Source organism: Sparus aurata, chromosome 14 (genome assembly GCF_900880675.1).
Source record: "Sparus aurata chromosome 14, fSpaAur1.1, whole genome shotgun sequence".
NCBI lineage: Eukaryota > Metazoa > Chordata > Actinopteri > Spariformes > Sparidae > Sparus > Sparus aurata.
Window position 1 is genome coordinate 16,371,938 of NC_044200.1, and position 25,724 is coordinate 16,397,661.

The 25,724-nt window shown below is 44.6% G+C and overlaps 1 protein-coding gene across 6 annotated transcripts in view; it reads left to right on the forward strand.

Moving 5' to 3' along the window:
• Nucleotides 1-11,139: 11,139 nt before the first annotated feature.
• The window catches only part of pcloa (piccolo presynaptic cytomatrix protein a), a 62,152-nt gene continuing 47,567 nt past the window's right edge, over nt 11,140-25,724 (forward strand). For all 6 annotated transcript variants that reach the window (XM_030440071.1, XM_030440074.1, XM_030440075.1 and 3 more), the window contains exons 1-3: nt 11,140-11,625; nt 13,505-14,639; nt 16,834-17,853. In XM_030440071.1, the coding sequence (XP_030295931.1) occupies nt 11,414-11,625; nt 13,505-14,639; nt 16,834-17,853 (2,367 nt within the window). In that variant the 5' untranslated portion in view covers nt 11,140-11,413. The remainder of the gene's footprint in view (nt 11,626-13,504; nt 14,640-16,833; nt 17,854-25,724) is intronic.

Here is a 25,724-nt window from a genome sequence, read left to right on the forward strand (position 1 = left end):
GAAGTCACTTAATATTCTGACTTTTCTTGAAAAGATATTGCATAAATTTCACTCCAATTAGATGAAGCTGTGTCTGTTTACTCACAAAATGAGCCGTGACAGATTTATTAAATCAGGGCTGTCTCTTGTGAGTTTTCTTTCCGGCCCAGAAGAGGTAAAGATCGCAGACTCCACGCAGGGACAGGCTAAACTAACCCTGGCAATCACAAGGGAGGGAAAACAAGACAAAGACAGGAAGTAACGCAACGTGACACATGAGGATGAACCTTACAAATTAAAACAGGAAACAATAAAACTGAATCTAAACATGACATTAACTACGTACATTCCAACCATAAAATAGAGAACCAACTACCAACTGTAGCTGCTTTCATCAGCTAACTCAGTTAGCCGTGCAGCTAGCTCAGTTAGCCGTGCAGCTAGCGTTCCGGACTGAAAGCTCAGTGTGTATCTCTCGCAACACATTCACATTCGGTTGCTGATATTAGTGAATTTCTTCAGTAGGAATTCCTACATATAGCAACTTTAACAAGTCACTGCGCTCAAACAGGTCAACATTTTAGCTGAAGTGCATCGTCATGATAGCGCCCTGAGTCAGAGAACCTCAGTCCCTTATTCATATCTCACTGTTTACATCGTGCCAAGGTGTGTTTATGCCTCTGTTTGTGTTCTGGAGGAGGAACAAGACTGGAGAGAAGGCAGACATTGATATCTAACATATCTTCATGTTGCCTTCAGCTAAAACCTTTGAATTTGTGTGCGTGAGTGTGCATGTGTGTGTGTGTGCATATCCAGAGCTTCATGCGACTCCTGAGAAGCTCTGACTCATTCCTTCTTGCCCCGGAGCTAGCCCAAGGGATTGTGGGAAATCAAGTCTGTGGGCAAGGAGAGAGGAGGAGATTTAGGTCAACGGCAGGACAACACACCAGCGGGCTGCTGTACTCGCTGCTAGTCCCCCTCCTCGCTCTGTTAAATATACAGAGTATACTTTCCTACATTGAGGGTGAATTGCCGTTACGTTGCTGTGACTTTCTGTCTTTTTTTCAGCTCCACGCATCCTTGTTTCCCTCGTCAGCTCCATCTCATCTCTCTCCTTTGAGCTGGTGTCGAAGCATCTGCAAAGCTCCAACTCATCCACCCTTTTCCATGATATCCGCCGAGTAAACCACATCGAAAACACACACAGTGTTCACACACGTACGGGGGGAAAAGCTTGCAGCTGCAGGCTTCGTCGGCGTGCCACACTATACGTGCAATGACCTGTAAAGCGCGTGACACTAATCTTCGAGTGATCCCGTAATTAGGAACACTGCAGGTGAGTGGCAGCTGCTTCGGAAAACCATGGCAACCGGCAATGGAGGGATCAGACTCAGAGCGTTTCTCCTTGATGATAGGTGACATTTTGCATCAAGACTGAACCCCACTGAGCCACGACTGTGTTCTCCAGCAGCAGCAGCAGCTTTCCTTTTTTCCCTTCCTTGTCTACTGATTGCACTGTAGAAAAAATACAGTGTGTAAGGATAGAATATAATCTCATTTTATTTCCCTTTTAACAGCTTTTAGATGGTCAAATCATATTATTCCACTGTGTTATTATCAATGTTTCATTATATACAAAGAGTCATGTTTTGTTTTTTGGTTTGTTTCTTGTACATCATTTTAGACATATTTTACCCAAAATTCAGCCTTTGTAAGCTTTGGATGCTCCCCTGAAATTAAAAATAAGATTCTGTGGGGTTAAACGGCGTCAACAGAAGAACATGAGATTGTTTTGAGCAACGCAGCCGTGGGTCATTTAGCTTTAAATTGCTAAGACACATAAAAACAAAAAGAAACAAAAAATGCTGGATCCTACATTTCCCATAATGCAACTGAGAAAAAAAACCAAAACATACTTTATTAACTTTCCTTGCCTGTTAAATTATTTTAACTCCATCAGGCTTTTTTTTCAGACTACAGGTCAGGTCCACATAAACTCCACATGGCGAATCAGCTGAACTCCATTTGTAAAATTGGTGTGTTGCCCCTTTAAAACTCCACACTGCCACTCATCAGATGGACATAGGGACTGTATGAAAAGTATTAGGAGGGATGCTAATCACACAACCGAGCACTTCCTCCCTCTGCACATTATATTCCTCTGGGTTTCAGTGTATACACGGTGCTCTCTGGGAACGCTGTCTCCCAGTCTGTTGTTAAGAAGCCATGATTTATGGCTGCGATCCCGCCCTCCTCAGCACCGGGCTTCATGGCTGGGAGTCATAAACGAAGACGCCCTGCACACAGCTGCACGGATAAAAAAAAACAAAAAAAAAACTGACTCACGCCGGTTTGACCTCACACACCCTCCATTCACTGATTGCTTGGGATTGATGAGGTGATCAATGGCCTATTCCTGTCTGTCTCCAGAGAGAACGCTGATGCACACCGGTGCTGCCGGGGTTACGTTCAAGGACTTGGTAAATCATCAAGGAAGGGCTGCCAAGGCTTTTCTGGTCCTAAACCACCTTTAACGCCGCGAGCCAAGAAAAGAAAAGGTTTCATTAAAGCTGAGACAGTATTTGGAACATTTCCCAAGGAGAGCATTTTACGTAACCTCTTTGTGAGCTTGATAATAATGTGGCGTGTTTGTGTTTGTGTACGCGTACGTACGTGAGCACATTTGAATTTGCCTTGAGTGTGACTCATCTGTGCTGAGTCTGGCTGAACTCAAGGGACTTTCCCCCCTTCGCTGCGGAGTGATGACGCGACCGACAGTGACGCACTACCTTAACAACAGGTGTGTGTGAGTGTGTGTGCTGTTAATGATTCATGAGCCACCGTGGGGGTCCGTGTGACTTGATTGGCATTCAAACCCACATCACTCTGACGCGATCTCTGGAGCCCTTTTCTCACTCTCTTCTTTATTCTCTAAAGGACTACTCCCAGCGCTCATCCGCCGCTGATGAATCAGCCCATTAGATCCCGAAGCAGCATTAGTTAAGATGTCAGCTGCTGTCAATTCAATAAGAAAAATTGAAAGTGGGGAGGGAGAGTGGGAGATGAGGGCAGGAGGAGATAACACAAATCAATTATACCGGTGAGCCGTGCATTTCTGAAAGGTTTCTCCCTCAAATGTCACGTTTCTCTGCAGGAAATCTCACACGGAAAAGAAGAAATGTAGGGCAAATGTAGAGTCGTGAGCGGATAGTTCAGATATTAATAGCAATTACATATCACCACCGGCAGTTCTGCTTTGATGAGCAACCGCACGGTTGAGCTGCTGTTCAAGAACTGTACTGCGGAGTTACATGATATGAGGATATGTTCTTTGAAACGGGTAGTTTGACATCTTTGGAAATATACAAGAACATCTGTGCGCTTTATGTTGTGCTAGAGCCAGGAGAGGGTTAGCTTAGCTTAGCATAAAGATGGGAGAAGGGAAACAGCTAGCTTGGCTCTGTCCAAAACATCTGCCTACAAGCAAACGCAGATTTTAATCTGTCCAAAAAAAGAAATAAAAACAGGTTGTGGTTCCATGGTGGGGTTGTGTGTCGGGAGTTGAAACTGCTATTTGCCCCGCCGTGATGCTAGACGTAACGTTAGCCTCCCAGTTGATAATAAAGGAAAGCTTTATGTGTTTCCATTTACCAACTGGACTTGAGACGCTTCAAAATTATTTTAACGAGAATAGTAAGGAACAAAACCTGCCTATTTATTCATACAACCGAGGGGATTACATTGGGATTCTTACGGTCGCAGTAGCCAGGTCCTTAGCGGTAGCCATGTAGCTATCGACAACTTTCCACATACGCGCTAACTTCTGCTTGAAAAGTGAACCGCTGGAACAAGTAATAGCTAGTTACTGCTAGTAATAGCTTCATATTTAATGTACAGATATGAGGGTGATATGATCCATGCAAGAAAACAACCAACCTATGAATTTAACGTAAATATCTGGATATGTACTTTGTCTGTTCATGGGGTCGTTCTGCCAGTTTTACCGTAGGTGGGTCTCTCTCCTGAAATATTCTCCAGTGATGTGTTTTCCTCTCTGGCAGCGGCTTCAGAGGAAAGAAAAACCTTGTTAATGAGCGTCGAACAGACAAAGACAATGACTGTTATGCTCACACGGAAGAAGACTTCCAAGGAACGAGACATCAGAGAGCCGTGGAGCTATCTGAGTGAAGACCTGAGAGACGGAAACTGAGCATAAAGTAGAGATTGCTAAAATCGAGGTTCCTATGCCTTTTGATTTTGGATTTTACTTGTTTGTTGCCAGTTTGTTCTTGTAATCGCCTCACACTTGGCCCTCCACCATTCGTTGGCCAGGAGTTCACGCTGCTGTTACATCAATCAGCCACTGGACTAGTGGCTTTGGAGATCGGCTTCTGGACAGTGTCCGGTAAATCCTATTTACCGGTTCCGCGTCTCCTTCCCACACCCTTCACCAAAGCACCATAACAACACCCTTAAAATAAATCCTACCGACACTAATCGGGTCTGTCTGACTGTCCAAAAAAAATCCTAATCTTTTACTCCTGAAAGATAACATCTCAGGATTCAGACAGGAGAGCATTCCGGTCCCTGAATGCACCTTTCTGAATCCACTTCAGCGAGATGCAAACGAGGACAGGTGACGCCGAAACGAACCCTTCAGACGAGCGTGTGTGATTTCAGCACGATCTTTTCCACATTTCACGCCTTAAAATCTCAGACATAAAATCTAGCTTTTTTTTGTCTCGACTCTCTCTCTCTCTAGCTGCTTTGTGTCTGTGTGTTTGCATGTAACAAAAGGGAGACTTGTATAACTCCGGCATTGTGTCAAGTCTCTGAATCAGACGCCCTTTTTTTTTGGTTTTGTGTGTGTGTCTTCAGGGAGCGAGGGAGCGGCATTCACAGAGAATTCGGCCTCGAAGCGCCACGAGAAAAAAGAAACGCGGTCCGTTTGCGGAGAAATCATACGTTTTCTTTCTTTGTTTTTTTTCAGTTATGTCATCCACTTCCCTCCCGTTGTTTGTGTCGACTGGGCTTCAACAGATGGTGGTGGTGGTGTCGTGGCTCTTCTCTGGGTGTCTGTGAGGTGGAGGGTGAAGGGGTGGGTGGGGGTTGGGGGGGAGTTTTCTGAGGGTAAAATGGAGTTTGGCGAGGGGATGAATAATTGATTCGGGGAGCTCTTTTTTCTGCTCGTTTGTTTTCCTGTTGTTTCAGATGAATGCCAGAGAGTTTAACTTGACCCCACGAATACAGCAGGACTTCACTGTGTGTGTGTGTGTGTGTGTGTGTGTGTGTGTGTCTACAAGAAAAACAGCTTACAGTAGAGAGCAGCCTGTGATTGGCCTATCTCTCAGAAGAAAAGAGGATTAGGAAGGACCTCTTATGTCAGTGCACGAGTGTGTGTCTTTGTCTGGTTTCAGAGCTTGCGTTTGTGTGTTGTGTGCAGCACCCGAGCACGCCCACCCGTGTGCCGGCGGTGCGCGTGCATGTGTAGTAAGATTGAGCGTAAAGGGAAAGGGAAGGGTGCCTCCGTGGCTTTAAAGGTATTTTTAGTTGCGCAGAGTCTCGCCGGTCAGGAGAAACTGGCGTTGAGGGCGGAATTAGACGCGTGCCGTGCTGCTAATAGGGATGAGAACAAGGCTAGGTGATAATATACTAGAAGTGAAACATCACTTGCAGGGGCACCGAGGGAGCTAACCTTCACCTCATCACACTAACTTCAAGGATTCCACCTGATCCCACACATTGAGATTAAAGTAAAGGTATGTGACTCTGCTTATGCGTGCCTTTTGGAGGAACCTGATCTGGAAATATGAGCAGATTATGGAGTTAAAGCCCTCCGGGGAAGCTTCTAGTAGTTTGCTCGGACAAGAACTCAACCGGAAATGAGCTGCTTTGGTGTGTGGTGTGTGGTCTCTGTGTGTCAGAAAAAAAGTACCAAAGATCTGCAGGGGTGTCTTTTTGTCTCATTGTGTAAATGTGCAACTTGTTGCATGTAGGAAGATACTGTTAATACGGGTTTTGCGGCTCAACTGCAGGTGAAGATGAATTGCCTTTGTTCATCTTCGCCTCATACCCCAACCGAGTATTCAAAATTAATGAACTAGTGCAGCGTGCGTTATCTGGTTACAGGAGTCAAGTTACGTCGGTCGGGCTGCACAGAGCAAAGACACCTCACACAAACTGTAAATGTCCAGGAGAGGAGCTGATTGGTACATAAGCACAGGGTGGAAGAGTAACTAGGTACAGCTCATATAGGCTGTGTAAGTACAGTTTTTAAGGTACTTTCATTCTACTTGAGGATTTCAATTTGATCCCACTTTATACTGCTGCTGCACTACATTTCAAACAGAAATACTGTTCTTTTTACTCCACTACATTTATCTCACAGCTGTAGTCAGTAGTTACATTTCACATTAAGATTGTACGGTGATGCTGAAGAAATACTTCCATCAGTGAAGATTTAAGCAGTGGTTCCCAATCTTTTCGGCTTGTGAAACCTTACAGTAAAGCAGTGTTTACATGGGGCCCCTTTCCAGTTTTCAGATGACTATATATGTCCCATGGAAGAGACATGTCCCTTCTAAACCTCTCAGCGGTTTAATTTAAAGCAGTATGTAACTTTCTGGAAAGACGATTGATGGTTGGTTGTCTGATGCTGGCACGTTGGGTTAACGGCTCAGGCTCGACCTTTCTGTCTCCAGAGTCACTTTACAGGTGCAGCGTGCAGAATTTAGAGGGAATCTGGTAGACCTATCGACACAAATGGAAAATGGTATTCAAAGCCCACCATGCTACAGTAGCCCAGAATAGCCAAACCACTGGCTTTAGAGAGCACGTTTTGTGTCTTTAGCAGCGACCGTATAGGAGAGTGTGAGACATTTGTTAGATACCACTAAATACCCCATGCTGGTCTTTTAATTACTATTTTAAGCCACTTGTATTTACTGTAGCTTTCCAATTGTATACTACCTTAGACCTTTATGGGACAACATTTCTGAGGGAAATGGGAAATTGTAATCCCTGAGTCCATTTATAAAAAATTAACAAGTGGCTCCTGGAAAGAGTTATTTGATTGATGAGTCAAAATCAAATACTGACACTCTGGGTGAGGCATCCAACCCGAGCTGCCAACCCAAAGCGCCAGGATCTGATAATCTGAGGATGAAACTCAACAACTCTCTTTTTCCAGGATGCCACAGTTTGATGCACAAACTATAAACTAGTCACAAGTCATTGGTTATCTTATCGCCATTGGCCATGAGAGGCAGGTGATTTTTGTGTGGGAACATTTGTATCAGCTGAAAAAAATCTATATGTGCATCCCTATAAAGTTTCAATAACAGATGAAAACTCAATATTTAGTTTACTTTATAACCAAAATATGCCTGAAGGGCCCTGATGGCATCGTGCCAGTGGGTCTACACTGTGTACACTGCATGCAGGTGTGTGTGTGTGTCTGTACAAATTGCTGGCTTTGCACATGCCCTCGGAGAGCGCTGCTTGTCCCCGCGCCTGTGTTTGATGTCGTGTGTTCACACCTGTGTGTGTTTGTGTGTCTGTCCGTCTGTCCCTCTGCCTGTCTGGGTGGCTGTGTTTGCTTTGCATGACTGGACGCTTCGGTCAGCGTGTTTATGCGAATGTGTGGGTGAGATAGAGAGAGGGAGAGCGTGCATGTACGAGCTGCTTCCGCCTCACAGCGTACAGACAATCAGGCCATGCCTCAGCGATCAGTGGGAAGAAGGGGAGGAGCAGAGCAATCGCTACACTACCATCGTTCATCACTGGAGACGGAAACCAAAACTCACCTCTGCCTACACATGCACATACACTAAGGTGAGGAGGAGGAGGAGGAGGAGGAGGAGATGGAAGGGACACAGACTGAACGGAAAGAGTTGTATCTATACATAGGAGAGCCAAGGAGATGAAGAAAGTCTAAATGTGCAGTGAAGAAAATAGAAATGCGGAAGGAGCAACTAAAAGCATGTGGAGGAGGGATTTGAACCCTGTGGCTGCAACACCTACAGGTGTCAGCAGGATGTACATATACAGGAATTTACCTCTACTGCATTAAAGAAATGGTTTAGGACTATGACAGTCTTTCTTGCCGAGATTCACTTTAGACTGAGCTAAAAATGAAGCCAGAGCTTGGAGATGTTAGCTTATAGACTGGAACCAGAGGGGAACTGCACAATGTTGTGGCGTTGTGCTAAGTTAGCCTATGTTTTGGCGGGGGGCAGTCCTCCTGCACGTAAACCCACTCAAAAACCAACACATGCTTCTTTTTACACTGATTGAGCTCACAAGAACGTTTTCATTTTACAGTGTTGAATATAGCTTTGCAAGAAAATCAGGATATGCCCGGCATGTGCCATGGGGTCGGTTAGCTTAGCTTAGCATAAAGACTGGAAGCAGGGGGGGGGGGGGGGGGGAGAGCTAGCACCGGTTATATCAAGAGGTCAAAAACTTATTAATATCATATCATGTTTATTCGGACACATAGTATGTAACTTCTGCCACTAGCAGTCTCACGGTCAAAAGAATGTGTAGTGTGATGACATCATAAACAGGGTTCGTACGGGTGCTTGAAATCCTTGAAAGTACTTGAATTTCAATGTTGTGTTTTCAAGGTCTGAAAAGTGCTTGAAAAGTGGATTTTAGTTTAAGTGCTTGAAAGTGCTTGACATTATAACTCTGTGTCTTTTACAAAATTGGGATCAGACTGGATAATTAATTTCTGAAGTTTTTGCTATTATAGAATATAATTTTAGATGTTTACAGCATAATACAATGTACATAATTGTGATAAAAAGTGAAGAAAAAAATCACAAGTATATGTATTCCTTTAGATACGTATTTTACCCCAGCAGTAAGGTGCTGGAAAATCTTAAAAATGACCCTTAAAAGTGCTTGAAAAGTGCTTGAATTTGACCTTGAAAAATGTGTACGAACCCTGACAGTAGCATGGGATCATGGGAATTGTTGTCTTCATTGTCAACACTTCAGCACTGTTGCTGATTTAAATCTATCTACGTGAGTCAAACTCAAAAATGTTTACAGACAGGATCATGTATTGAAGTTTAGTTTAGTTACACACTGAGTGCAAAATGGATGGACTCGATGAAATCGATGGACTGCATGTCAGTCAAATGACTTCCTGAGTCCGCGTTGGTTACAAAGAAGTACAGATTGTACAGATTGTGTTGTGTTTACACTGGTACAGAGGATGATAGCCTAGATGTGCTAGAGTTGTTATCTTTTGGATAGAGCCAGGCTAGCTGTTACCTGTGTCCTGTCTTTATGCTAAGCTAAGCTAACCATAGCAATCTTCTCATCTGAACTGTCTGCAAGAAACTGAAAAGTGCTTTTCGCAAAATGTCAAACTATTTCTTGACAAAAGACACATACACCTAAGGGATACTCATAATCAGTCCCTTTTAAGCAATTTTCTGTTTGGCTATGATGATTTGTACGGTGGTCAAACTCACAATAAACAAGACCGACAGATAATTCCCTGGTATCTGCATGTCATCAAAATGAAACTTTGATTTAAATGATCATCTGCACATGGTCCTCAATGATAACATTCAGAAGCTTTTCTGTGTAGTGTAAGTGAAACAGGATGAGAAAGCATTCATATTGGTGGCTGTATTCCACTTGGTGGAAAGATTTTAGCCTCCCAGTCCTTCTCTTCACCCCTGCCCAGGTACTGAGGGCTCTGAGCCGGGTGCACAGAGGACACATCTGCCCCAGAGCCCCACAGACAACACAGCAAATGAGCACTCGCCGTCATACTGCAACACATCTGCTTGACGTACAGCCGAGGCGACGTATTTTAATATCCCACTCGCCGGATCTGGTGACTGGCTGTCGCGTTATTCTCATTTGCGGGCCGCAGCTGAAATGCACCGTAGGTTCGTTTTCATTTTCAGCATGTGGGCTGATGTAATGCAATTGTACTGCATCGTTTTCAGCTTCATATACAGCATATTGGTTGCATGTGAGATGCAACGCACTGCAGCCTCTGTACTGTCTTTTCATTACACTCATTCTATCACATGCGGTGTGTTCTCCAGGATAACCATCAATCCTCCATGAGAGGAGAGGAAACAAAGAATTCACTGTGATTTATTTATTTATTTCCGATATTCCCACATGCTTCTGCCAGCCTTGAGTCGCACATTAACATATCTGAGAACATAAAGGTCCCCGATATGCAATCCCATAACTGTCAGCTGATAAAAAGCACAAGCGCATACAATATTATTAATGGTGTGAGTCATCTGGAGGCCTTGGCAGATGTCTTATCTGTGTTTTTTTTTTATATTTCACATTGGAAACTTCACTTGAAATTAGATATATGTCGTCTTGAATCACTCTTTAATTTTTTTGTTGGTCTTTGGACTCACTGTGTATGGATACAGATGCACACACTCACATATTCTTGGCCTGGATGATGCCTGAAAAGTGTTTTTACACTTTCTATGAGGAGAGGTGCGATGTGACTTCATGCAGTATCCATGAGCTTCCACTGGAGCCCCAGATACTTGACCCACAAACAATATTCACAACTCTGTCCCCTTCAAAAATCACAATCACGAACGAAGCACCAAAATAAAAGCACCACTGACCCCTACATTCCCTCCCAGCTTTAAATCTTTACGCAATCAAACCGCATCTCAAAGCCACATTTTAGTCGAGTTGGTCCCCTTTAAAAACACATCCTCCTCCTCCTGCTGCTGATGTCTTCTGATCACCTGTCAGAGGCGGCGCATGCGCGGTGAGGAGGAGAGGCTGTGGAGGATGTGCGTCAAGCTAACCGGCGTTGCGGAAGTAGCGCGAGTTTGTGTTCAACATAAAATCTTTTAAATGTTATATTTAAGAGTGAAAACAGTAAAGACAAGTGAATGCTTGTAGATGTATTTTCCACTCATCTTTTCTGCGACTTATTAACATAATATTTTGTTTTATAAAGCCAATATGTGAGTGAATACCACCGTTTTCATTCTTTTATTAATTGTAAGAAATGTGTAATGTAGTTGAGGCATTTTTTTTAACAGCAAAGAGCTGAAAAGCCACATGAACGCCCGTTAATTGGGGTTTTATTTTGTAAAAACAACCGGAAGCCACCTTCTGTGGCGGTGAGCGGTAGTGAAACAGAGACCCCCCCCCCATCACGGAGAACTGTGCTAACTGTGGTGTACAGCTGCAGAGATGCGCGACACGGAAAAACAAGGAGAAACGATGGAGACGGAGATGGAGAGACATCACGGCGGAGGAAAATAGAGAATACATCGTCTGAGATGCTCCGAGACACCGAGGGACACCGTCTTCTCTGCGCTCGTTGGACATAAAAGAACCGCGGACGGTGGGGGGGCTCGGATCCGCGCATTGATCCCGAATTCGGGGGTGGCGGGGGGTACGGGAGGGGTCGATCATGGGGAACGAAGCGAGCCTGGAAGGAGGCGAAGGGCCGCTGTCGGGGCTACCAGAGGGGCTGGCACCTGACGGGAAGGGCGGCTTCGTACGGGTGCCCGAAGGGACTCCGGTCAACCTGGCCGAACTCAGCGAGGAGCAGCGGAGGCAGCTCGCCGCGGCGATGTCAAGGGCGCAAGGCAGGCAGCCCGGAGGCGCAGCAGCTGCACGAAGGCAGGGCTTCTTCTTCTTCTTCTTCTTCTCCTTCTTCTTCTTCTACTTCTTCTTCAGCTTTTTCATGCATTTAAATACCAACACCATCCAATCCAAGCAGGCAGGCTGGCTGACAGGCTGGTGATACGTGAGAGAGGATGTGTTGTGTTTGTGTTGAAGATGCTGTTAACGCCCATTTCTTAATCCTCCCGACCGCACCGAGAAACGAGTCCCCATCCTCAAGAGCTCACCGTCATGGATCATCATTAACATCTGATGATGTGCATCACTCTCTCTCTCTCTCCCTCGTCTAAACACGGCTCTCACATTGGCACCTTAAATTTATGAACAGCTGATTTGAACGTGTGTGTTTGTGTTTGTGTGTGTGCTGCTTTCATGGACGCACAATCTGCCAATTAACTGCGTGTGATCTCTCACATGTAACATCTGGAAATTAGTCTGATTTGGGGGGATTGTTTGACTCTGCGTGAGATCACAGCGTCAGAGACACACCTCCAGTATTTGTGCGAAATTTTCGAAATGCCTGCTGGGTAAAAAAAAAAAAAAAGAAAGAAAAGAAAAATCTGTCGTGCCCAGTGTTTTTTTTTTTCCTTTTTCTTCATGAACGACGCCTTTGACACCTCCTCTCTACAAAATCGCCTCTTTTTAAATCAGCTGTCTCTCTCTAATATATCCAGTTTGACTGTAATCTCGCTAAAAATGGTCTGTATAGCAGATATTCTCTGCTAGTAACAAACAACATGCTCCAGATTCATACTGATAAAACAACCCCATGGATGTAATCAGGAAATAAATGCCATGTGTGGTGCTGTTAATTGGCTCTAATTTGAGAAGGGGGGGATTGTTATTTATATCTGAGCTGGAGATGGGGGGAGGGGTGCATCAATATTAATATGGCTATAAATAGAACAGCAGCCTTAATGTCATCACTCCTGCTGCTTTTTCTGATTCTCCCCAAATGTAAAAGTAGGTTTTTTTTTCCATCTGCTGAGAGTCTCCGGATGAGCCTGATCGCTGTCCATGGGTCTGAAAACACACCGCTGCTGCTGCTGTCCGTGGTGCTGAAATACTGACACACACACACACATGCTGCAGTGGATTGCTTCTACTTGTAACGGCTCTCTCAACCCCCAAGAAATCATGCGTTACTCAGTGTGCATTGTAAAAAAAACAACAATCAAATGCTGTACTCGTTAAACTTTATTGCCTGGGAATGTAATTTATCTGAGACATAAAGGCAGAAGAGGAAACATTATCCATGCATTTCTCTGAGGATTGGTGTGTGTGTGTGTGTGTGTGTAGGTTGTGTGTACGTTGCTCAGCCTGAGCTAACAAAGCTGTCTCGGCTTACCCCCGTGGAGCCGAGCATTTCCCTCTCTATCTCGGTGATCTACACTCCGCGTCATTCAGCGGCATTCACTTTCCTGTCAGCTTCACCAGAGGGCCCGCTGGCTACACATTTTGTGCTCGCTGATGTGTTGAAAAGGGCCCAGTGATCACAAAGAGACAGCGCCGTGGCCTTAATCTTTATTATTAGCAGAATGAAGCTATGGTAAAGGCAGAGGGGTCAGTAAATAGGCTAAGTGATAGTGTTCAAGATGGAAAAACAGCGGAGAGAGCTGTTAAGGTTACAGTCTGCATTATTTTTAATGTCAGTTGATCACAGATCAAATTCAGGAATAAAGTAGAAAGTATATTTTAGAACAGCCTATAACTCTTGTTAACAATCATGTCTGTGGTTTTTATGTTGGCGCTGGTTCAGCTGCGGGTTGGTGTGGACCTTCATAAGATTTTCTCACACTGCCAAACACAAATGAACAACAGCAGTAAAAAGCAGTGCTAACAAAAAATGTCTCTTTTTCCCTGTGTCTCCTTCCAGACCATCAGAATCTGATGCCCAGCAGCGTTCCCAGCAGGTAGGGGCCTCCAGGGGCCCTACAGGTCTCAGTAAGAGCCGCACTGTAGACGCCTTCAACCAGGGTCCACCAGGCAGGCCCACGCCGGGCCGCAGCCCCTCGTCTCTCAGCCTTTTTGAAAACCGATTCCGGCAGGAGCCAAAAGACCCCGAGACTAAGTCGTCCGGCATGTTTGGCTCCAGCTTCCTTAGCGGGGCCAACCCGCTCAGCGCCGTGTCATCTATGACCTCCTCTGTGTCCTCGTCCATATCCTCAATAGGCGACACTGTCAGCGTGCCCAAGTTTGGACTGTTTGGGGATGAAGAGGATGGAGATGCACCTGAGACCAAGCAGGGAGGAAAGCCACCAGGCAAGGGCCCCCAGCAAGGGCCCGGTCCAAAGGGACCACAGCAGGGAGGACCGCCGAAACAGGGTCAGGGCCCTCCTGGACAGGGGCCAAAGCCAGGACAAGGACCCCCCGGGCAGGGACCCAGGCAAGGTCAGGGACCACCAGGCCAAGGACCTAAACCAGGCCAGGGTCCCCCTGGTCAAGGACCTCCAGGGCAGGGACCCAGGCAAGGTCAGGGACCACCAGGCCAGGGGCCTAAACCAGGCCAGGGTCCCCCTGGTCAAGGACCCCCTGGGCAGGGACCCAGGCAAGGTCAGGGACCTCCAGGCCAGGGGCCTAAACCAGGCCAGGGTCCCCCTGGTCAAGGACCGCCTGGGCAGGGACCCAGGCAAGGTCAGGGACCACCAGGCCAGGGGCCTAAACCAGGCCAGGGTCCCCCTGGCCAAGGACCCCCTGGGCAGGCCCCCAGGCAAGGTCAAGGACCACCAGGTCCAGGCGCCAAACAAGGTGGGCCTCCCCAACAAGGACCTGGTAAGCCTGGACCCAAACAGCAAGGGCCACCAGGCCCTGGGGCTCATCCTGGAGAGCCAGCTAAGAGCGGAGGGCCTCCTGGTCAGCAGGGTGCTGGGAAACCTGGAGGTGGACTCTGTCCACTGTGTAAGACCACCCAGCTGAACACTGGATCTAAAGACCCGCCTAATTACAATAATTGCACGGAGTGTAAGAACCAGGTCTGCAGCCTGTGTGGTTTCAGCCCCCCAGACTCAGCGGTAAGACAGTGATCACTTTCTCTTCTCTTCTCTTTTTAAAGTTTGAAACAAGGCCCCAATAAGGTCGTTTGATGAGCAATGTGCATTTGTCAGTTTTCTGTTGGGTTTACTGACATGTTTCTACTGATACAGGAGACAGTTCATGTTATTGATGGCAGAGGCTGGGAAATATCAAAATGTCCAGTCAGTTTGCTCAATTCACACTAAAATGTAATCCACAAAGCTGATTTGTTTGATGATTAGGGAGGACGTTCTGAAGAGGAATTGAAGTTAGATAAAATAATGAGATATGAAAAATAAAAACAAATGATTAGTTAAGATGCACACTGTATAGCTGAATCCAGCACTGGCCCATCAGCAGCATATTGTGCTCTCCGTGCCTGGCGAAGGGAGTGTATCTCATAAGAGTGACACACAATTTGTGGAACAGAGGGACCATATGGACCCAGGGAATGTTGATCAAGGTGACTCATGTCATGGCCACAGGAAGATACTGTGCCAGCCTGCGAGGCCACTCCGTCACACATGGACAGTAGATGCTGGTGGGCCATGACTACAGCGCAGCACAGTGACTGGGTCCTTCTGCTTGGGCTTATTTATTGGGTTTTGTTACTGTGCAGTCGGGGTCAGTTATTTAGCAGATCAGTCCGGGAAGTGGATTTTGTTTGGTCTTAAATTCAGAATAACATCTGTAGAGCTTAAGTGTTGTTTGCAGTCACAGTGTACTAGGTAGTTAATGTTTCAGGTTGGTTGAATTGACCATATCGCTGTTTGGATTACATATACAAAAAGAGCAAATACACACAAAAATACACACATTGTTCTGTTGTAGATAGTGATCCAATTGTCAACATTGGCCCTTTTAACTAGTGCGGTTTGCACACAGTGGGAACCAAGGAGATATCCTGTACACCAAACAAACAGCACTGCGGTGGAGTCAGGCTTTTTGGGAACAGGTGTTGAGTTATATTGTATGGTCAGAACAGACAATGAGACGTGTACAATACTTGGGCTGGGTGAAATGGCATTAGAATAATATCCACACATGTTTTAAGCTATATTGTGATATAGAATTTATATCTCAATCTGTTGAAATCTCCTCAAAAGCACCTCATAATTGCTACGACTGGATGACACAATGACCAAATACCTTGACGGCAATATTGAAACTTGTAGGAATAACGTGATGTTGGTCGATAACTCAATGAGATTCTTGATAAACAATTGTCACTAATGTGGATATGATGACTAAGCTGGTAAAGTCAAATATTATTAGAGGTAGAACAGTCCTGTACATTCAGAAAATAACATCACTTTTCTGTAATGCAGCCTTTAAAACCAGGGAAAACACGTATGTCACATCTTGATATAACCATCTCCAAAATCCAAGACGATATATAGTCTCAGTATAGTTTGGAGAGAGCTACTGCGTGTGTGAAAAGTAGTATAAAGCCTTTTGTAGCTCCAGAGGAAAGCTTCATTTAAACGGATAAATTGCGTCCAAGGTGTCACTCTGTGGCTATGTTGCATTGTGGGTAATGTAGGCTAGGCAGTCCACTTGTTTAGCATTGGGCTCCTGTAACACTGTTGGACAAATGATCCAAATCGATGCAGCAGAACCAGAGATATCGCCCTTTTTTAGTCCATGCACTTCCTTTTCAAAACCTGGCGCCTACATTACCCATGATGCATCTTAACTACTGAGTGACATCACTGGAGACAAGATGCAGCTTCCTCTGGAGCCACAAAAGGCTTTATACCTGTAAACACTGAATGCTGAATTCAAACAAACGTGTAGAAATAACAGATGGATTATGGCAATTTAATTAGAAAGAAACATTTAATATAAATTAATTGTCATTATCATCTGAATATAAACATCCAATGCTGTTTTTTCATGTGGTGATTAGTATTTATGTTACTGTTGCCAAATTTGAATTCTCTCATGTCATAAGAGGCAATTTGCTCGGGAAAATGGGATTCAGCCTCATTTGAAACACTAATTAATGGACATGTCTCTGAATTTGTCTATTTTTTTTACGCTAAACAGAAAGAAAACAGTTATTTTGGGGATTTAATTGGTTCTGCCTGCCTGTGTACATACTGTAATTACACATGCCGTTAATGTCTGTGCTCAGAACATTGGAGAAATGTGTTCCAGTCAGATCTAACCCATCTTCTGTTGCCTGCACAGGGTAAAGAATGGCTGTGTCTGAACTGCCAGATGCAGCGAGCGATGGGAGGTATGGATCCCCCTGGCATGACAAAACCCAAACAAGGCTCGGCCCCGCCCTCGCCCCAGAGACAGGCACCTGGCAAGCCTGGCAAGCTGCTGATAAAGCAGCAGAGTACCAGCGACCAAGGGCTGACACCTCCAACCACGCCAAGACAGAAATCCCCGGGTGTTAGCTCCCCTGGACCGCTCTCCCCAGGCTCCTCAATGGGAGGCTCCCCCAAAATTGACCCCAAGACAGGACGGCCCATTCAGGCGAAGTCCAGTCCCCAGGCGTCTCCGGCTAAAGCCAAACAGGAGTCCAGCTTCTTTGGTGGGTTGGGAGGTATCAGTCTGGGAGGCTTAACAGACACGGCCAAGCCTTCACAAGCTGCCGAGTCTGTTACGGGGAAACTATTCGGCGGGTTTGGCGGTTTGATGGAATCGTCAAAGCCTCAAGCGCAGGCCGCGCCAAAGCAGGAGGAGTCAGTGGCTGGGAAGTTGTTTGGAGGTTTCGGAGGGTTAACAGAATCAGCAAAACCTCCCGCTGCTGCTTCTCAGATGTTCAGCTTCGGATCGTCGCTCTTGAGCTCAGCCACTAACATCGTCACCGGAGAGGATGAGAAGGCTTCTCCACCAGGGTCGCCACCAGACTCCCCTGCTGACTCAGGTCCCGGCTCGCCACCTGACTCCCCCTTCTCTGCTCCTGGGTCTCCTCCTGATTCGGACTCTGCTCCTGACACCCCGCCGGCTAGGTCCAGGAAACCCCTTAGAACCATTTCCGTGGAGAAGGAAGAGAAGGCCCCGGCAGCCAAACCTGCACCTGCACCTGCACCTGCACCTGCAGCTGCCCCAGCTTCAGCAGCCAAGGAAAGCTGCCCTCTCTGTAACGTGGACCTGAACGTTGGATCAGCAGACACGCCCAACTACAGCCTTTGCACCGAGTGCAAGAAGAAAGTGTGCAATCTGTGTGGATTTAATCCGACTCCCCACCTAGGAGAGGTAAGAACCCTTATTGGAACTACAGTTGTCTTCCCCCCCCACAGCTTCCTGTGCTTTCAACACACTGCACCTACCAGTAATTTATGCATTCTGTCGCTTATAAATAGAACGCAAACATCCTCTAGATGTTTCATTGAAATAGGTCACTGTACAGATACCATCAGGAGTTCTCAGCTCCGTGTTTTTCCCCACTAGCATCTAGCAAAGTACTCTGAAAGGAGGACAGAATGATTCTTTTTACCCGTGCAGACACTGCCATGACATCTGCACGTTTGACCACTGAATGAATGGATGTGGTCAATTATGGTGCATTTTAAAATGCCGGTTTCATTAGTATCAAGCCTTCTGTAGTGGAGAGGGCAGCCAGAAATGTGAAGATGAATGGGGTTGTTTAAATGGACGTCTCATCACCGAAGAGCACTTCAAACAATTGACACTTGACTCTGAAACTTAATACTCATACATGTGTGTGCACGGTACAGTATGTGTCTTCTTGTGCGTGTACCCTGTTTACAGAATGCACACATTTGCTTCATATTGACAACCTTCTTTCATCGTATTATTCTATCATTTACATGAAGCTCGAATGTTTGCCTGTGTGTGTGTGTGTGTGTGTGTGTGTGTGTTTGTCAGTCCGAGAACGCGTCCATTCATTGTCTTCGCTCGCCTGGAGATGACGTGGAAACCAAACACTTTTGGCCTGCTTCTCTCCCGAGGTGTGGGGACTGGTTTTCTGGTGTTACCGTGGTGTTTTTGTCTCATAAGACTGTGCTGGGTTCCACAGAGCAGATGGCACTCTATGGTGTAGCGTCGGTATATTACAGGAAAAGAGGCCAAAAAGTGCTCACGGTTGAGTGGTTTGTCAGCATGCAGGCACAACATACTCACATATGCTTCACCAACCTAATATTCCATGTGAAGTGGTGTCCTAGTTATTGTCTATATGCCACTCGTAATTGTCTCAGTCGTAGCCTAACTAAAGGTCACTGACGTAAGATCTTTGACTGTATCCTCTTGACACGGTCATGGGATTCACGATCACATGTTTGTTGAGCAGCAGCTCTATCCAGGCTTCACGTGTTAGGTACTTTGTTAGCCGGTGGTTTAAGTGTTTTTGGTAATCTGCTGTGTATTTCTGGCTCTCTGAGGAGACTTCTGTATACGCCAGTGGAACTAAGCCGGGACTGAACTCCGCCTCCACACTATTTACAGGAAATGCTCTTTTTCTTCCTCTCTTTTTCGTTTATTTTGTAAAAGTCTGGCCAGAAAGTGTCTTCTTGGATTGATGAAATATATACTCTCCTATAATTTCTATAAGTATGATTGCGATATGAAGGTTAAGCCTACAACATGGGAAATTAACCCATTTTGATTTCGATTTTTTGGGACATTTTATAGAACAAACTATTAAAGCTGCTGTAAGTTACTTTTTTAAAAGTAGAATAAGTGTTTGATAGCTCTTTATTCCTACAGTAATCACTGTTACAGTGTTGGTCAGTAATCCATTTCATTCCTTTCCCCTGCTTGTGCGCTCAAAGAGAAAATATATTTTCTGTCATCTCTACACACTTTATCAAATCAGAATAGAGAACTCCATAAAGCTACCATTTCTGACGCTTGAAGGAAAGAAAGAAGCTGTGCAAGGGTGGTGACGTGTAGAGGAGGGAAGGGATGGCTAACTGCAAAACAGACAGGAAGTTGCTGTAGCTAAAACGAGGACGTTTACAGCAGCGTTGGGAAGTAAGATGAAAAGTTTGATACCACTGTAACGTCTGTCTGTTAAACGTCAAGCTACATGAGCAGCTGGTTAGCTTAGCATAAAGATTTAAACGAGGGATAAAGAGCTTTTTCTCGGCTTGTAACGCTCACTTTCTTGAGTCACACAAAACCAACCTTAAAGCAGCGTATTGGTGTTTTGTACGTGTTGTACAAACAGGATTGAACATGTTATTTTGTGAGCTGTAGAGGTGCTGGTGGGATTACTTTGGGGCTAGCTCCCCATTTTCTAGTATTTGGACTAAGCTCAGATCATATTTACCCCACAGACATGAGGGTGGTATTACTGTTCATATCTAATTCTCATACCGAAAGTTAATAAAAACATTGCCCATAATGTAAACTATTCAACTTTAAACTTTTTGTCTTTCTGACCTTTTGAGCAGAGGTTGTATCCACGAGCTAGAGAGACTTTCTCACCAGATAGAAACATTGTTGTGGCCCAGACCCGGCCCACACCCGACACGTTCCAGCCCGCATACAGCGTGGAATGATAGGACTCGGGTTGTTGACCTCTGGCACTGCTTGTAGCTCACATCTGGCACACAAGAGCGAATCGCCCAGAGTGCCATCATTCCACATGGTATCTGGGTACAATTTTGCTTGTTAGTTTGATCTTCCACGCTCTCTTATATTGTTGTGACACTTCGCATCGGTCTATTTATTCGTCGCTCTGCGATACAATAAAGCACATTAACGACAAAACTGTCCCAACTGCTACAAATGGCTTTATAAAAGAAGATGGCCGCCATTTGTTTAAAGTCAGTTGGCACCCTTATAGACTATCTTAAATTTTTTTTGGATTCTTGTCCCTTTCTGCGGCCCTTGATTGCAGCCACTCGCTGGGATAATGAGGAGCTGAAGTGCACAATCACTTAATTGAGGCCGAGCGCGGGGAAAAATGTAATTATGCCGGAGAGATGGGCATCCAAGCCACCAATGCTGTAATTGGATATAGATTAGTCCTTTGAACGACCATCTTGTCTTAAAGCCAGAATTGTCCTCTCAGTTTAGTTTTTTAAGAATGATGTAGCTAGACGTTGGAAGCTCACGAGGAGGATGACTCATTTTTTTACTCATCTGTTACTGACTAATACAATACATAGTCGAACTAATGGAGCAAGGTAAATCTTCAAACGGCAGCGCCTCGTGATATATGGCTGTAGGAGACACACACACACCCACACACACACACACACACACACACCTTGGCTGCGTCATCTATCCCCTACGTACTGTGCCTCGCCTCTGTGTCACTCGCTGTCAGGTCGGCGGTCGGTGGGGGTTCACTTGCTGACGCATGCGAGTGGGTCAGAGTGTGTGTCACTTGTCGTGTGTGGAAAGCTGGACAGTGTGTTTCATTTGAGCTTGTTCAGTATGATGCAGGCCGCTGCAAATTTACCTATCGTAGGTGTGTTCCGCGTCTTTCCTTTGTGAAATCCTAAAAAGTTGAGAGCGTCTGCTCACTGCTTGTGTCAACACGTGTCCGTGTGTAGGACTAATCTGTGTTTCCTAAAAGGATTTAAAGGGCAGCAGGAAGTCTTTTTCTTTCAGGGCTTGATCCTGGACTCAGATGTCTAATGACTCACCTTAATGGTCTTTCTCTTCTTTTCACATCACCGCCCTCCATCTTTCTTTTACCCTCTGCTGACTTTTTGTCACCCTTTCTCTGAATCTCTCTATCATTTCCACTCCCTGCACCCTTTAATCTATATAATAAGGCCTAGAGGAGACTCACTTAATGCCAGTGTTTTGGGGTTGTCTGTGGCACTTTTCCTCCTTTTAAACACGGCGTCTTCTCCGTGTCACACTCTTCCTCAGCAGTGCTATCCCTTGCCATTTTCTCACCGTCGCTCCCTTTTGATGCGGGGAAAAGTCTGTTGATGTGTGTCTGCGTCTAGTGCCGCTCGGCGAATGTTGCCACGGCTCAGACTCCATGTCACGTTGCCCTTTATCAGTAATGAGTGCGCTCGTCGGTGGAGTCTTACGTAAAATGGGAGAGGCGCCACTTTGCTAACAAGCACAAAACAAAGAATTCGAGCTAAGGGAGAGGAGGCTGTGAGCTACATGCCGCATCACCTGCAACGTTTTTTTTTTTTTTTTTTTTACCGAGCTCTGCGGGATAATGAGAGTCGCAGCTGTTTATTTTTCCTTGTTTTGAAACTTGATAACAGTATATGGTTCATTGCATAGCCTGCAGCTTAAGATCCAATCATAGATACAATGATATAGTTCAAGGTGAATTCTGAGTTGAACAATCGCAAACGTGCACCTCAAATATAAGTGTACTGAAATGAAAAATTACACATTTATAATGGTGTTTGATCGAAGGTTTACTGGCATTTATATTTACCACTACATTATCACAGGTAGCCAGCCGACAAGGTGTTTTACTCACCAGAAGAGCGTGCTTTGCTGTAATATATGAAATGGTCTCCCTGCCCTTAATTATTAACCCTGTAAGACCCAAATATAGAAAAACCTAAAAAAAAAAAATTTTGACCCTTCAGATGTTGTTGTAGGAGGCCTCTGATGCAGAAATGAAAGAGTTTTTTTTTTAAAAAATGTTTATGTACGTTTTTAGAGAAATGTTGTAATATTGCAACGTTGGGCTTAGGTGGGAGCAGAATTTCTGTATGTGTACTCATGTTCTCTGAACAACAATTCAGAACAACTAAGGGTTCATTTGCAGAGTTGATTGCTTACTTAGCCCCATAAAGGTATATAACATTAATGATAATCACACATTCATATTTTTATGAAGAATTATTATTATTTTTTTATTAAATAGCTTTTTCTAGTGACTTCTTCATTCCTTTTTTTCTTTTCATGGCTGACTTTCATTCCTAGTGAAAGTCCCAAAAACAGTTCTTGTCCAATGAAAAGCGAAGGTGAACATCACACTTACTGCATTGCACGTTAGTGTATCCTTGAGTGTAGTGTCTGCAGCTTCCTCTCCCTGTCTTCACTGGGAAATTCGCAACTAGGTCCTTGCAATGGGAGGTGTGCACTTCTCTTGGATGGTCTCTTCTGAGGAGTCAGAGAGCTTCCTGATGTCACTGTTGCTGGGTTCCATTGGCCTGAAGATGGTCATCCTCTCTTTGGAGTTTGGAGCACCATGTTCACCAGGATGAGAGAGGATGCTGGCTGTGCCTGAAACTGTCTCCTGTTCATTGTCTCTTTGCTAGACATCTTGAGAGAGGATGATGGTGTGCCAGAAGATGTACATGTACCAGCGACGGGATTTGATGGGGGACCTCTATTTGGCTGTAAATGAGTCCAACAAATCCACAACTCCCATGTACTTGTTGTTGACACCAACAATGTAAGGCCTCTCAAGTTCAGTGTAGCTTCTGCTGGCTTTGTCCCAGCGTTGAATCTTCTGCACAGGTTCAGGTCCAGCAAAGGATAACACAAGTGTGATGGCCCTGTTGTCAGACCATTTGACAGCACAGATGTTGTGATTCCCCTCCACTCTGACATCATCGCTTCCTCTCCCCTTTTTCTTCAAGCTCTTCTCGTCTTCAAGGTCACAGTTGGGCAGGCGCACCTGCCTGGCTGTTCCCACATAGTGAATTCCCCAATGTTTACCAGGCAGACAATAATGTCTGCTTATTGTAAGTCACTTTGGACAAAAGCATCTGCTAAATGCCCTAAATGTAAATGTAAATGGCTTAGCCTATGCTCTCTACTTATCATGCTAAAAGAAATGTGCATCCCAATCACCAGCCATTAAGTCACACAATACTGCCTTGACATGACAATACTGCTTGTGATGCCCTCTAATTATCATACTAAAAGGAAAACATGCATACCCCCACTTACATCCACACATCCACATTCAGGAAAATGTTCACCTTTCTTAGAACTGAATTGTCTGTTGATATCCTCTTTGTGGACAAAGTTGTGGAATTTTAGGTCAGCTTGATCAAATTACCTACATTTTTTAGAGATAAAACTTTTAAATCAGTCAAATCTGATCAGAACACAATACAAGGGTAGTATGTACACTGTCCGTGTATAAAAAAACACTCTGTTTCAGGCAGTGGTGTAGTGGAGGGAATACAACCTGTTTGTTCCCACTGCAACAGGCCTGCTATTTTGACTACCACACTCACCCAACGTTGTAATATTACAACAATTATATAACAAGCTCTAAATGAAATTTGATGAATCTGTTCTACAAAAACTCCATATGTACATGTTCTAGACATTGTAATAACAACAAAAAAAAATATAAAAGACATTTTACTTACTTGAATCTGATGAATTTAGTCCAATGAAACAAAGCAATGTTGTCCGAAGGAAACCATGAGAGGTTGTGTGAGTTCATGGCCATGAGGCGGGACTTATTAACAAATGTACTATCCAATAGCATCGTGAGACTGAACAATAGGACCCAATGACTATGTAAATGTGGTAAAAAAACAAGATAAAATATAACAGATTGTTTTTTAGGGTGGCTAAAGGTAACGTTGTAATATTACAACCGTGGGTCTTAGAGGGTTAAACGCTGTAAGGCTGTGGGCACGGGAGGATCCTTGCAGGCTTCGGTCCAAAATGCCTCAGTTATTATTGGCTGGCTGTATTTTTCATTTAAAGACTTAAAAAATAATCTATAAACACGTGGCTGGTGTTGAACGCTGTAGAGTAATAGTCCAAGATTTTGAGAAAGGGTGATTTTGCTGTCAAACCGTCATTCAGGTCAAACACTGACATCGCTTTCATCTCACCTGTTTCGCCTCAAAGACTGTAAGCAAAGGAAAATGCTAACCAGCAACATTCAAAGTTAAAACATAAGCTCTAACCAAAGCTAATTTATTTCATAAACTAGTTTACATGTTGGGAAATGTGCTTATCCGCTTTCTTGGCGAGAGTGACGTGAGAAGATCGCTGCCTTTTTCGTGTCTGTATGATAAACATAAAGCTATAGTTTGTAGCTGGTTAGCTTAAGTTAGCATAAAGATGTGGCAACACAACTCCCCTTACCATCACCACTGAAGGTCACAAGCTAATAAACACATTATGTCTTGTTTTAATTTGACAAAGAACTAAGTCTGAAGCCTAGGCTATGTTTTTAAAAAAACATTTTTTAAGGAGCTCATCTTTAGCTAGCAATGTAGGCTAGTCATCACTACAATCGTTGTGCTTTTTCTTTGATTTAATTTGGAAACTAAAAATGTTTTTCAACACATGCAAGGAAATTAATTAAAACAAAGTGAAAACATAAAGTGTATTGCGTTGTAGGTGTTAGCTAGCCGTTTTCTCATGCTCAGCTAGACTACAAACTTCGTTAAACTACCAAACAAATACTTTTCTGAACATATCAGACTGTGTTCATGTTATAATCACATTGTGGGAACTTGTAACCCCTCGGTGTTAAGAGTTAAGCCTTGCGTTAAGGCATTTAAGGCCGATTAATCTAGAATTTGTACACAACGACCAGTGCATGGTAGAGGAAGTCTTGGCCTGGATATGTCTGTTATCCGTTATCCAGATATTGACTGGCTACAGCAGCAGCCACGCAACAGTGGTTAAATAGTTAAATTGTCGATGGGTTCTGAGGTTTGTTAAGGTTAGGTGTGAGTCCAGTGAATGAATGTAAGAAAATATCCAGTGCCCTCACAACAAAAACTAATTCTGCTGCATGTTTTCATTGGTAGGCCCAGGTCCTGCGCATCCTCGCGTCTGCGGGGCCTGATACGCTAACACACACTCACTACATGGTATTTCCTGTGTCTTCCCCTCATTGTTATTCCATGGCCGTGCACACAGAATCACAATGCCCAACCAGTCTGAACCCTCCTGAGTATGCACTGGCAGATAAAGGCTTCCTCCGTGGTCATACATACAACACACAAATATGCGTGTAGGGTACAGTAGCATCACCTCTTGGTATCATCTGTCATACATGCACAGTTGCGATATTAATATGTTTAGGTTTTTTTTTTACCGTAATTGTGTCTAACTCAGGTTAGTGTTTATCTGGCCCATGCAGTCCAGTTGCCTCACAGCTTCGCCATCTCTTAGCCCAGGAGGCTGAAATGTACAAAAATAGTTACAGCCACAAAAGAGCCACAGAGGGGAGAACACAA